The sequence below is a fragment of the Galleria mellonella genome, unplaced genomic scaffold (genome assembly GCF_026898425.1).
Source record: "Galleria mellonella isolate WM207_F2 unplaced genomic scaffold, CSIRO_AGI_GalMel_v1 utg803, whole genome shotgun sequence".
NCBI classification, from domain to species: Eukaryota; Metazoa; Arthropoda; class Insecta; order Lepidoptera; family Pyralidae; genus Galleria; species Galleria mellonella.
Genome location: NW_026442160.1, coordinates 602,081 through 616,567, shown reverse-complemented (window position 1 = coordinate 616,567; position 14,487 = coordinate 602,081). Strand labels below are relative to the sequence as shown.

At 33.2% G+C, this 14,487-nt stretch overlaps 1 protein-coding gene across 2 annotated transcripts in view; it reads right to left on the bottom strand.

The window, feature by feature from the left end:
* LOC113522777 (neurogenic locus Notch protein) overlaps positions 1-14,487 on the bottom strand; it is a 177,339-nt gene that overhangs the window by 36,583 nt on the left and 126,269 nt on the right. For both annotated transcript variants that reach the window (XM_052901833.1, XM_052901834.1), the window contains exons 6-8: positions 6,031-6,224; positions 5,764-5,919; positions 3,126-3,308 (exon numbers count right to left, since the gene is read on the bottom strand). In XM_052901833.1, coding sequence (XP_052757793.1) covers positions 3,126-3,308; positions 5,764-5,919; positions 6,031-6,224 — 533 coding nt within the window. The remainder of the gene's footprint in view (positions 1-3,125; positions 3,309-5,763; positions 5,920-6,030; positions 6,225-14,487) is intronic.

Genomic DNA, 14,487 nt, shown 5'->3' with positions numbered 1-14,487 from the left:
AATCAAAAGTAGAAACATTAAAAGATTTATTTATTATATATTTTTTTTCTTAAATAACATTAAAATTCATACAACACGCTACTTCCTTCAACAACTACCTACGAACTTTGTAATAAACGGATAAAAATTTCAAATCGACTCAAACTACATGTAAAAAGCAATAAATATTTATCGAGAGTACGTTATTCGAATGAACAAAGTGCTCAACGTTGTCTCGCCACGAGATACTGCTTCGCGACCGAAAATAAATAACCAAGTAGAGGATCAAATTCCATATAAACCCCATCATGTTGGCGTTGGACGGGTTATATAATACTATGGTTTTAATCGCTAGAACGGGATAAAGCATATGCATGAGTGGTGTGAGAACGAGACAGATATATTCGTTTGTAGAATATCGTTCCGATGAGTGGTCCCGTTCGCGTCATTGCGTTGCATCGCTGACATCTTTTGTATATTTTATCTTTACTTTTAGAAGACGGATATGTACTTAATTACTTAGATAAATACACATTTAGTATATAGATAGATAGATATATGATTCATTTGCATTACTTAAAACACACAAATACCAAAAGACATAGATAGATAGATACACATAAAACGAGGTAAAAAGAAAATACATAAAAGAAGTAATATTGTTGGGAGGGCAAGGGATTGTTAGTAATGGGGTCTAATTTCCCCATTACTAGCAATACATATTCCAGGTGGAACCGCGTAGAGGTTGACCTGATACCCTATCAGGTCAACCTCTACGCGGTTCCACCTGGAAACCACCTCGGTTAAATCCTAGCAAATTTGTCACGATGGGCCAATTGACCTACTGTCATCCTCACTTTTTATCCCTCACTGACTCCCCATCAGCGTATACCGATAGTGTAGGCGAAGTTACCATTGCATTTTCATCCCATAGAAAAAATCAGGCAGGAAGCAATTATGTATTAGAATCAGTTAGTAGGTGCATAACCTTTGAAATTCACGCACCACTGTGCCAGACTACTCACAGCTATAATTTAACATTAAATATAATTTACGTAAACGCAATAAAACTACCATTTACTTATCAAATTGACAGGTGTCTGAACGTGGAGATTTCAATAATCGGTCTTATTACGGAGAAATAGAGGTGTAACTGACAGTTTGGTGCGCAAGCGCAGGTTTCCGCGTCACAGACAATGCGCGGGCGCCGCTCTCATCGCTATGGGAATCGGGTCTTAGTTAGGGCTGCCTCGATTTATTTTTATAGTTCTAATGATCACGTTGGTGCGAAGACGTATGAATGTGTAGGCGAAAGGTTCGCATACGAGATAATGGCATTATAAGTTCTATTTGCAGGCACTGTTCAATGTGAGGTGTGAAAATCTGCACCCTTCATCTCGAAGCTATTTATTGCAGATGATGAATGTATACTTTACTTGAGTAATCTTTTGCAAAATAATATTGGCTAGGCAAAGCAAAAATAATTAAGTGCATGTTATGTTTTCTTTTTATTAGTGTCTAGCGATCCGGTCCGGCTTTGCACGGACAGATAGAATTTTCGAAAATTATACAAGTATACGCTATTATGCTGATGATATAGCGTTCTTTAGGGGAAAGTATTAAGAAAATCGGTTGAGTTGTTTTTAAATTTATGCATTCCAAATAATATCTTTCCTCTTCATAGTATACATAGACAGGTTTTAACTAGGACTTATCTCGCTGGAAAGGTAAAGTAAGGACCTACTAAAGGCAACACTAAATTGAGAAGCGCTTATCCAGAAGATACTATTACTTATCATAAATTCGAATATTTCGAAATTAATATTTAGTATAATTATAGAAAAGTAAAAATAGAAATTAAGTATATAAATATTTCAAAGTTTGGATGCAGAATGGTGAAAAACAAGGCTTCAAGTAATGATTTGAATAATTTGCCTGAAGATGTCTCGTTTAGAGGTGGAACACATATCACAATACGAACATGTACAAAACTGCCGTCGAACATTAATAGCTAATATGGAACTTCTAATAGTAATAGTGGTGATCAAACTTCGAGTGTTGGCAGTCACACACAAACTAATGGTAGCGGAATTAAACAAAATAATTATAATCAAATAACCAGTGTTATGGACTTTGGTAAAATAATACCTAGTTCACTAAAATAAGTACTAGGTATATAAATATGTTCTACAAACAAATTAATCTTTAATGCAAACTATAGTAACATTTTTAAATTTTATAACTTTAACCATAATCTAATTTGAAAAATTTAAATTGCATAATTTTGCAAGCATAATTTCTAAAACTGCCAACCTTAAGCATTTATATCTCCAACTCCCTCACACGCTATTGTCTCTGTCTACTTAATGATAATCATCAGGCGACCACCGTCAACCTAGGAGCAAATTGTAACTCCGCAACGTCAAGTCTTGCATCATTTACCGTTTCGTGGAGAAATCTTAGATTGTATCCACAATGGTGCTGTTTAGATAACCCCAGTAAATAAGGGGAATTAACTTACTGATTAGAAAGTTAACGCAGTTTACAAAATCTATTTCTACGCGATGTCTCTTAAGGTTGGCAGAGAGAATCGAATGCGAACTAAGTCCAAGACGAAACTCTCTTACATATGTAAGTGCGTATACCACGTGCGTATACAAAACAAGTTATGAATGTGGATGAAATAAAAAATGTATACTGCACATACTATGAAAGAAAAATATTAGCTACATACACAATATTGTATGTAAAATAGATAATATGTACCATAGATAATATTTAAGTAATTTCTTTGTTGACGTTGTTTAAAAGATAGGTTGCCATTATGGTGAACATAAGAGTCGATATGTACACATTTTATCGACGAAATCAGATTCGGCCAATATAAATAATGAATAACCGACTGATTATAGTTTATTTACATTATACAATATAGAGAATAAACCAGACTGTAAAGACAGGATTGTATAAATATAGTAAGGCGGTCTTATTGTTGAAAGCAATCTAAGACAACCTTAGTTTCAATATTTATGTTCTCGAATACATTAGAATACAACTTGATACACGATATTCCTATTGATCAAATCTGATAGCATCAAAGGAAATCATTCCTCATTAATAGAAAGTAATAATATTGACAAACTTACCAGGCATGCAGACACATCGAAAGGTGCCAGGATCGTCGAGACAGGAGCCGTCGTTCCTGCAAGGGTGGCTCTCGCATTCGTTCACGTTGGTCTCGCAGCGTGGTCCGGTGAAGCCGACTGAGCAGTTGCAAGCGAAAGAGCCAGGAGTGTTAACGCAAATACCATCATGTTCGCATGGAGAACCTGAAATGGAAGCGTAAGTTAAAGCAAATGTAACACACGTACGATATTTTTTTTATACTACTGAGGTGGTGGGGGAAGGGATTGTTGGTAATGTAGGCTACTAGCCCCATTGCTAGCGATATACTCTATCAGGTCGACCTCCACGTGGTCCCCTCTGGAAACCATGGTGCTGAATTCCAGGTGTATTCATCACGATGGGCTAACTGACCTGCGTTATCATTCTCACTTATTATCCTTCACGGGCGTCCACTTGATGGTAAGCGGTTACCGTAGCCAATAAACGCCAGCTAACTACATTGCTATATAGCTAAGTATATTGGTCATCCCCACTGCTGTCATCAGCATAACTATGAATGTCACCTAAAGTTACCATATCATTAATATGCAGTAGAAACAGTATTGGGGATAGCACAGAGCCCTGCGGAATGCCAGCGTAAATGTCCATGCTATCGGAGCAGTAACCATCTATAACGGTTTTTACGAGTCTGCCGGACAAAAAGCTGGTAATCCATTTACAAAGACTCTCGGAAAGTCCGTAGTAGGATAATTTCGATAGAAGACCGCGATAATCAGAGGAAGACTTTAAAACCTCACAAAAGACAAAAGACGTCTCTTTAGATACTTCTATCTCAGTCGTGTTTTGCCGTTAAACAGATGTGCTGGCATGACTGCTTCACTTTGAAGGGTGAGATTTGGTAGTAAAATTACAGAGTCAATCATCATCGTATCAACCGTTCACTGCCCATTCCTGAACATAGGCCTTCCCCATAGGTGGGTTTTGGCTGAAATATTTATTTACTACACAATAATGTATTCCATACAACCATAGAAGACATAAACTTACAAATATCACAGCACACTTAGATAATTCAAAATAGGAATAATTATTTTTTAAGATCCATAAACAAAATGTCAATAAACGTCATTATTAATATAAGCGCCTCAAACATATTTATATTTAAAAACTAATATACTAAACAAACAGAACATGTAGTTAAAAGCCTTTTACGTACACAATCACTAATCTATAAAAATTTATGGTCAAATAAAAATCGACTGACTGAATCGACTAATTTATAGTTAATATCCAGCTGCGTTATCAACAATTTACCCATTCTGGAGTCTATTACAATTATGATCATCTAATAAATCGATTTAAGAATAAATATTGCCAAACTGTAAAATTAAGTAAAGATCACATCAATATCGCCTACGAACTCACCGAACAGAGGAACTTAATCATTATCGAGAATATTCAAACAATGATCTAAGTTTATTGACACTAAATAAGTCATTGATTGTTTGCGATGTATTTAACTACGAGTATTTTATCTTACCTTTTATTAATATAATAAAATTGTAACTAAAAAAATAAAATTATGCAACTTACAATGACAAACAAGCTGACAGCCCACCTGATGGAAAGTGGTAACCGTCGCCTATAGACATGAGCAGTACCATGGACATAACAGAGTATACTGTTTCGCCCATGATACCTCCCATGCGTTGCCATTTCTAAGGACTCAGGTATTGTTCCTCTGTACCCCGTAAATTCTCTTCTATATCTCACCCTTCAAACCGAAACAGCCATGCAAACACAACTGCTTCACGGTAATGACACAGAGGTGCCCAAACACGATTTCTGTACAAAGTCTCCCTCTGATATTAATGAGAAATGTTAATATAACTATGCCAAAAGACATGAAATAGGCATAAAATATTTTCGGAATTTCGGGCCCGAATGAAACATAAATTTGATGTTAAAATTATATAATATGTACATATAATTTAAAAACAATAAAAAATTTTGAACTTTTATGGCGGAATTTATGACGAACAAAATTTTAAGTTCCATTTATTTACTGGGCCGATTTTGGTATAATTAATAATTAATTCGAAATTAAGTCCGAAAATTCGAAATTACATTTTATTGGTTTTTCTACTTATGAAATCCATAGGTACGAAGCAGCGAGCAAAATGCTAGCTACATGTATATATAAATCTTCAATGCAATTTCATTTCAAATATACCATTTAATTGTATTTTTTTTCTTTTTTTTATATAACTTAAAATGTCAAACAAGCTGACGGCCCACTTGATGGAAAGTGGTATCCGTCGCCTATAGACTTAAGCAGTATCATGGACATAACAGAGTATACATTTTCGCCCATGATATCCCCCATGCGTTGCCATTCCTGAGGACTCAGGTGTTATTCCTCTGTACCCAGTAAATTCACGCCACATCCCACCCTTCAAACCAAAACACAGCCATGCAAACACAACTGCTTCACGATTGAAACACGAATGGGACTATATAATTTCGAAATAAAAGTATAGTAGTTAGTAAACATAAAGAACAGAAGCTACAGTGATCGTTTACCGTCAGACGGAAAGTATGCTTGTTTACCTTCGTGGTGTATAGAAGAATAAAGAAAAATCTAATTAAAAAGGTTACCTTGTTCGCACTCATTAATATCTTCAGAGCAGTCGAGACCTTTGTAACCTGATGCGCATGAGCAAGTATAAGAGCCGTTGATAGGACTCGTATCGCAAATAGCATCAGCATGACATGGATTTGAGGTGCATGCGTCGTCTAGGTGACACAATAGACCTAGAAAAACAAATAAATAATTAGTGCTTTTACCTCTTTATTGAGATTGCGCACTTACATGCACTAATATGAAAATTGATTAATATCTACAAAAGAGAAAAAAAAACATACCAGTCTTTCCAGGAGTACATTTGCAGTAGAAAGAGCCGACCCTATCAATACATGTGGCGCCATTGAAACAAGCGGCGCCTGCGCAGTCGTCGATGTTCACCGAACACTCCGGTCCAGTCCAACCATTGACGCAGATGCAAGAGAAGCCGCCTACCGAGTTGGTGCAAGTCGCGCCGTTCTGGCATACCAGAGGTCTAGGGAAAGAAGAATAAGAGATTAACAATAGCATAGTAAAATTTGAAAATATTACAAAAAAACTTTATACATACTACTTAATAATTAACAATAATTCTATACTTTGCACGCATACTAATGGTAGAGGTATTAAATATTTTTTTTTTCTAATCAATTAGCCAGTGAGCTAGTCATATGGACTTCCGCAAAATACATCTAACTCAGTAAAATATTTAAAAAGAAAACCTGTTCCAGATTGCTAATCTTACTAATACATATTAAAATAATATACTCCAATAATATATAAATTATCTAATACCCATGTTTACAGTAATTCTAGTAATTTCTACACACATAAACAAATAGGCGTGCGACGGAGATGCGAATCTTACAAGTTTGTAGAACCTATTACCAGTGCTCTCAGTAGATAGTAACTACGTTCTAAACTTTCTACCCACGTAAATACCCTTACATCCATATATTGATATAATCAAAATCAATATAGAACGGATAAATATTTAAGTGGAATTTATATTTATGATTTTCCAACAGCGATAAGAGTAAAAGGCGATAAATTTAACAATCTCACTCTATAAAATGCCCTAACAGAATATACCAGCACTCCTCTCATATTTCAGATGACACCAAAATTACAAACAGCTTATTAAAGTTGCTCTATTAAAAAGCAGTGTAAGGTGATCAAAGTTTGTGCTGGAGACGCGACTCGATAATCATGCCGTTACAGTAAATATGCTGTTGAGAATTTCCAGTTCTTTTTCTGCTTTTAAATTGCTAATGCCCTATAGTATAAACACCGGGAGCGGCGTTAAAAGCCGAATTGACCAGACCCGAAAATCGTGCGTCATGATTTTGTCCGGTATCAAAGGGCGCCGACAGCTCACGACGCATATTTAACTTGGCCGCACCTTTTAAATGTCACTTATTAGCACATTTTAGCAGATGTTGTCGTGAAAGCATAATTTTATTGCGAGTATTCTGAACATTACAAGGGGCATGCCCTCTAGATGGATTGTCGCTGTATTTCATTTACTTTAATGCTAAGATTTTGAGGTTTTTTAACAATACACTTTTGGGAGAGATACCTGTGCTCTGCTTCTTCGGTAAACCATAAACAACAATTATTTGTTTTAAGGACAATCTTAAAACCAGAGACATTTTGTACAAAAGTTGTCTACTTGGATATTTTTGTCACACTTGTGTTTCTGCTGTTAAACAGCAAGCACATGGATGTATTTGAGTTTGGGAAGTGGTGTATGAATGTAAAATTATAATACGAATCCCATAGTTCTCAGGAACATAAGCATAAGAAATACCATGAGCCTGAATACATATTTTACTATGTCTATGATGCTAATTATATCTATAAAGGAGCTGTCAACTTGATCGCCATTTTAAGTATCATTAAAAAACTCATGCAAATAATACCTTTATATTTCAATGTATGATTTTCTAAATGCACATTTCTCTAAATAGTTAAAGAACGGAGATTTATAGGCCAACCCCGGCTATTGAACGATACAGAGGGCGCGGCACTGGCACCGGCGCGCGTGCTCTTGCGCATATCTGATCAAGCATTAACTTCTAATATTGTAAAAGCTTTTCCGGACAAGTATTTGCTACATAACTTGCATTAACTAAATTTGATTAATATCCCTACTAAAATTATAAACGTGTAAGTTTGTTACTTCTTGACACCTAACGGTTCAACCAATCATTATGTAATATATACGTACGTATATAGGATGAAAAAAGCTATTATTCCTGTCAATAAACATATTCTTATCACAGAGACCAAATCGCGGGTAATTGCAAGTTATGCATCATTAGGCCCTAATTTTGGCAAAGGACCAATATTGCTCATTATACCACTAACAAATTGGAAGAGAGACAGAATATTAAAAAAAAACAAGAAGGATTTTGGTATTAGGTATTCATGGAGTGATAGTTTTATATTACTATGAGAAATAAAGAAAGCTAAAGTATAGATCAAAGAGTCAGGATGGGCTAATGGTGTAGGAAGCAGATTTTTTAATAAAATAATTTACTTAATGAAAGAGGAATCAAGTAAGAGAAATCATATAAGAAACATGAAAGAAAATATGATTTAGATCGTCCACATCTTTATCACATTCCCAGATGTTATTCTCTAATATATGAAGTTTTGCTAAATAAGCAGGAGTAAGAGATGTCATAATACTGAAATTCATATTTAAGTCATCAATCAGTACCAATATAAAAAAAATCATGCTAAATAGTTTAAATACTCTACATGTACTGTTCTATCTTCAAAGGTATTTCCATGAATGCTATTCTATTGCAACAATTGACTCAAACATTTATGTTTACGTTGAAGTTTAACCCCATTATGATGAGTGCCTTTTGAATTGTATAAGCACTCGAGCAAGTTATAAATCAATGCAGACTTTTAGTTCCAACACTTACAATAAAGTGATAGGATGAGTCTAATTTATAAGTGGGAAGCGAGATGTTAGAGCGAAGAAAAATTAATAGTAAATAATGTCAAAATACAGATCATTGAAATTTTTACAATTTAATCAGATAATAAAAAAAGAGAAAAGAATTAATATTTTAACAGCTTCGTCAATTTAATATTAAAATTTAATTACAAGTAGAAACATACAACATAGATACAGTTGTAGGACTTCTACTTAAAATATATTAGAGAAAAACTTATTATAACTATATTATAATAATAGTAATATAAAATAGATTGTTATTTTCTCAGCCTAGTGTTCCAAACTCTAGTCAACTGCGCTTATTTTGAACAATAATATGAATTTTAGTGCATTTTAATCTAAAAACTCAGTAGGTCATTGTAAACTTTATATACTGATGATTTTAAACTTTAAATAACCCAAACAATACCAGCAAATATACGACTAAAACTTTGAAAAGAATAGTAGAGGTGTCATCATTCATAGAATATAAAAACTTTAGGTTCCATAATACTCCGAAAGAACATAATGAGTAACTATTTAAGAGCTTTGATGTGTTGATTATTAAAAATTAAATACTTATAACAAAATAAATTAATAATATTATCGTTGATATCGCTTCATCTTATGACTTTCTACCTGTTACTTAGATCAAGTTATAAAACTCTCAACCGCAATTTAATATTCAGAATAGACTTTTAGATCGTAAATTCGGAATGAGTGGTTATAAATTTACGAGTCTTAAACCATATTGACACACGGCGTGGATAAATTTATATAACAATTCTCTATCAATTAAAAAATATAGCTAATTGAAGATTTTTAATTAAAATTTTTATAACGAATGCTCAGGTTTTTGAGTGAACTCCCTGTCAAGTTTATCCTTGAGGACTATAGTATATCTTTGGTCCCTTCAGTCATTCATTGTCTACTGTTGAATGAATACCTTCATAAACTGTTTCAACGAATCTGGAGCCACAGTGTCAACTAATTGCAACATATTTTTAGTAGTAGCCTGCTAAAAATATTAGAAACGGCTCAGAAATATCTGGAGTCGGGTTAAATACTTTTATTATAATTATGTATATTAGCACACTAGATTTGTAACATTGATTTGGCTTTTGCTTTGATTTGCTATTATAATGTTGTAAATATTTTTAATGAATAAATAAATATTAGGTCAGGAAGGGTAGAGATTGTTAGTAAAAGGGAATAGCGTCCAATTGTTTGAAATATACTCTGACAGATCGACCACTTTGCGGTTCCCCTGGAAACAATTGTGGTGTATTATTAATACATCCGTCACGATGGATCACCTGACCTGCTTTCATCCTCACCTATCATCCTTTAGTAGTGCCTCGTCAGCGTATACCGATGGTGCAAGAGGAGTTTCTATTGCATGATCATTCATTAAAAAAACATATTAGTATTTAGTAGTATTGCTACCTAAAAATTTTTCTTTACCATCAATTATCAGTTCTTTGAGTTATGTACGATCTGTTGTCACTTGTACTGATCTATCCGATTCTAAATTATAATTATTAATTTTACGAAGTATAGAAAATCGTCTTTTAGCTGTATAAGATTAGCAGTACTGTAATAATATTATATTATTACAATAACAATCATTCGGATCGTAAGAATTTGCTTGAACATTTTACGACACAAGTTGAACTGTTTATTTTTCAAAAGAGCAGTAAATTTTTCAACAAAAACGTCTTGTCATTTAAATTAGACCAGTTTCATTTTACGACATGACGTGTTAATCAAATGCTGTTACATTTTTTTACTTTTCTCACACATTATTTCAATATTAAGACACCAATTTTATGTAAATATTTAACTATCAAGATGATATCGTGGAGTTTAATACCTTATACTAAAGAATTAAAAAATCTCTCTATCCACAGGAGGAGCCATATCTTAAAATAATGTACACGAAGACCTTTTTTATGTAATTTGGAATGGTAAATAAACTGTTGGCTCACCTGATAAAAAAACTGTCGTTTATTAATATGCAATCATTGAGAGGTACCTTACCATATCAGCTGTTAACCGTCCACTGCTGAACATAGGCCTCCCCCAAAAAGGGGGCTTTTGCCAGTAATTGCCACGCTTAGCAGGCAGGTTGACAATCGTAGTTAAGCTTCTTATGAAATTTTAAGAGGAACATTCCTGACCATTCTCTAAATCATAAGTAGCTTACTTTAGGATTAAGTGTAAGTTTTTTTTTATTTGTTTAAACACTTTAAGATGTCCATATTTACTATAGTACTGTTATCACAACTAAATGGCATGTCATTTAAAAAAAATCATTGTAATAATTAGTTTAGACGTTGTGAGTAAATTTCAAAAACACTAATATACACGTTCTTTTCTTCTCGTTTTTACATAAGCTCTCTTTGAAAAATCAAATTCAATCTCTCTAAAGTCTTCTTCTGTTTTTTCTATGTAATATTACAATATTGTAGCAACAAGTGCAAATAATTTAAAAACCTATTTTCACATAATTGTAATTATTTATTTATACTTTATTCCACACAAACATTTGATTTATACAAATTATTTTGATGAAAAATGTACAACAGCTTAACACTGTAAGAGTTCTCTTCCAGCAAACACTGTGTGGAAGCGATCATAAGTTATTAGTTATTACTGTGTCCATCTTTAACTAGTGTGCAAATACTATATTTATGTAAAATAATGTATTCAAATGAATCATAAGTAACTTTTTTAATGTACAAATAATTAAAAAAAAACCTCAGCAAGAAGTTCGTCTAAGACCAAATACGTACTATCACTTTCTGAATAATCTCTTCCAACAATCTCCATACACTATTACACATTTGTGCTGTCCCATGTCGTTTGATATCTAAAAAGTCATCGATCTAACATAGCGAAGCACAGTGGCATTGAACACGGAAGGCATCATTTCAGAGATGATTGCCATTGGATAATCATCATTAATCACATTTTGCTGGACGATGACCGGATTTATTTGTCGGGGACGGACCTTTCTCGTTGTCATTGTTTATGGTATTTGGTGCAATAGACTACTTAGTTTTATTTAAGTACTAATTTTCGCCAGCGACTTCGTCCGCGTGATAGAAAAATGAGGATTAATGGGGATAAAAAGTAGTACTAAAAAGTAAAACTACTCCTTCATCGGAAATCTTCAATCTCCTTTGTCTGGAAGAGATTGCTTAGCGATAAGGCCGCCTTTTGTATCACTTCTCATTAATATTTACTGTATTTTTTATTCCTCTTTTTAGTTGGTAAAGTGTGAATAAAATAAATAAATAAACAGTTTTTTTTCAGCCATTGTGTGAATCTGAAACAGTATGTGTATATTAAATTGGTTCAGCCGAAAGATAATATACGAACTCACTTTTATCTCTATAGTATTATTTAAAGATGCTAAATGTTAAATCAATGTAAATAAAAAAGATAGATACTCTTTATTGTTACGTCCATAGGATTACAATAGTAAACTTATTATAAATACAAACAAATACAAGAAAATATTACACTGAGAAAACAATGGATGGGCTTATCGCTAAGAGCGATCTCTTCCAGGCAATCTTTGGATGGAGAAGAGTAATTATAAACAGTTTGACTGGAGACATAGAACTCTTCATTATTATATTGGCTTATAATTATTTTAATGGAGGATATGTTTTATATTATTCAATACTTCTGTTCCGCAGTTTCCCCTACGTGAATCAGTAAGTACATAAAGTACCCTATTTACTAAGTTAGGATATAACCTACCTGTATACCAAATTTCATTAAAATACGTTTAGTCATTTTTGCGTGAAAGAATAACAAATATTCATCCATTTATCATTAGAAACTTTCAAATTTATCATATTAATAAAATAATTAAAGATAATATTTAAACTTTAACTAACATACAATAATATAAAAGAGTTTTTAAAGCAAACAATTAAACACTAATAATAGTTGATTAATTCACCCTATGAACTATTACCGCGCCCGCTTAAGCTTATTCCTCGTCCCGCCCCTAAGAAACCCGGTAGCGGCCATGCGCTTGCGCACCTAATGATCTACACGAAGACCGTTTTGCGTTCATGACAAATTACCTCAAGTTAATCTCGTCGTCAAATTGAAATTGTTTTGAAATACAAAAAGCACAGTACAATTTTGTCGAAGGACTGAAATCAAGTTTTGCTATATAAAATGTACTTATTGTTCATTTACATTACTAAATTATTTATTCGACACAGTTTATGTAGAAAGTATGCAAGCAGGTTGTATCTGAATTTGGTAGGGTTATAAGGTCGTATAACATTTTCTATACAGTAGCCTGCTAAGAATTGAGAAAAATAGCAACTTATGGTATATCTTTCGTCCTCTTTTTACTAATTATATTTGCAAGAAAGGAAGCAACCACATGATTTACAATTTTTATTTTATCATTCCTTCTATGTAAATTCTTGTTCTTAGATTTAACCCTATGCCTACATCACACACACACACACACTCACATTGACACACACAACCACACAAAGTTACACATAGTCACAAAAACACACATATAGTCTGTAATTCTAATAAATTGTAAATGTTAAGTATATTCTTGCAATTTATATCGCTTTATTGTTGTCTGTGTATTGTAACATTAATTGGTTGCCTTACTGAACTTTTTTGCCATGTTGGATTACACAAAGTCCATGGAGACGGGGCACTGGTGACTTGTAAACACAGGTTTTTTTAAAACCTACTGCAGGCACCAGTTTCTCACAAAATAGGTCTCACATATTTATATTGTACCTCAAGTTGTTAGCTTTTACTACCTTTTGTGAAGAGGAAAATAAACCAGTAATTCAATCATTCATTTATTCGATCCGTCATTCATTCATTTAACAGCAATTAAAAATTTTCGCTTACGCAAATAACTATGATGTTTTATATCATAAAACATCAATGTAGGGAATCCATTTTACAAGCACAATATCCTTTGTTCCTTGTAATTGTTTTATAAAAGATCCATGTAATACTGCAAACAAGCTACCGCAGTGTTTATTATAGTTCGATAATAAACTACGTGTCTTATGGGGACCCACAATTAGCCATTATAAGTATTTTTGCTCTTTATACAACAATGTAACTAGCAGCAGTTGTAAGATAATTAAAAATTAAAGATTTTATTCCAAGAAATACATCCGACTTCAATCAAATCAACACCAGCTTTTTTTTTATTTAAAAACTAAATTACCGAACCGATTTTGTCATAATTTCTATGGGGCCGATCGTAAAGCGTATAGATCCAGATAAAAAAAAACTCCAAATCTGTTTAAAAATAACGGAGTTCTGAGGTAACAAATGTAAAAAAATACCACCGAATTGATAACCACATACTTTACTGAAATTTGTTGAAAACTAGATTTTTTTCTAAATCTAACTAAAAAACAATTTTAATTTATTTTACAGACGGGAAATTAAGCTGTAGATACACTTATTACTACAAGAAGATCAGTGTATTATGGTACAATATATAGGCATGTTTGGAACGTTTAATTGATTGGAGTAAAGTAATGAAGACTAAACTGAAATAAGATGGCTACAAATAATAAAATAATGAATGGAAAGAGGAAAGAAATAGTTTTTACCAGAGGGAGATCTTGTTCAAAAGTCTTTTGCTTGGACAACTCTTTCCGATTCGTGTTTTAACCGTGAAGCAATTGTTTGCATGACTGTGTTTCGGTTTGAAGGATGCGATATAGCAATGAATTTACAGGGTACAGAGGAATAACACCTGAGTCCTCAGGAATGGCAACGCATA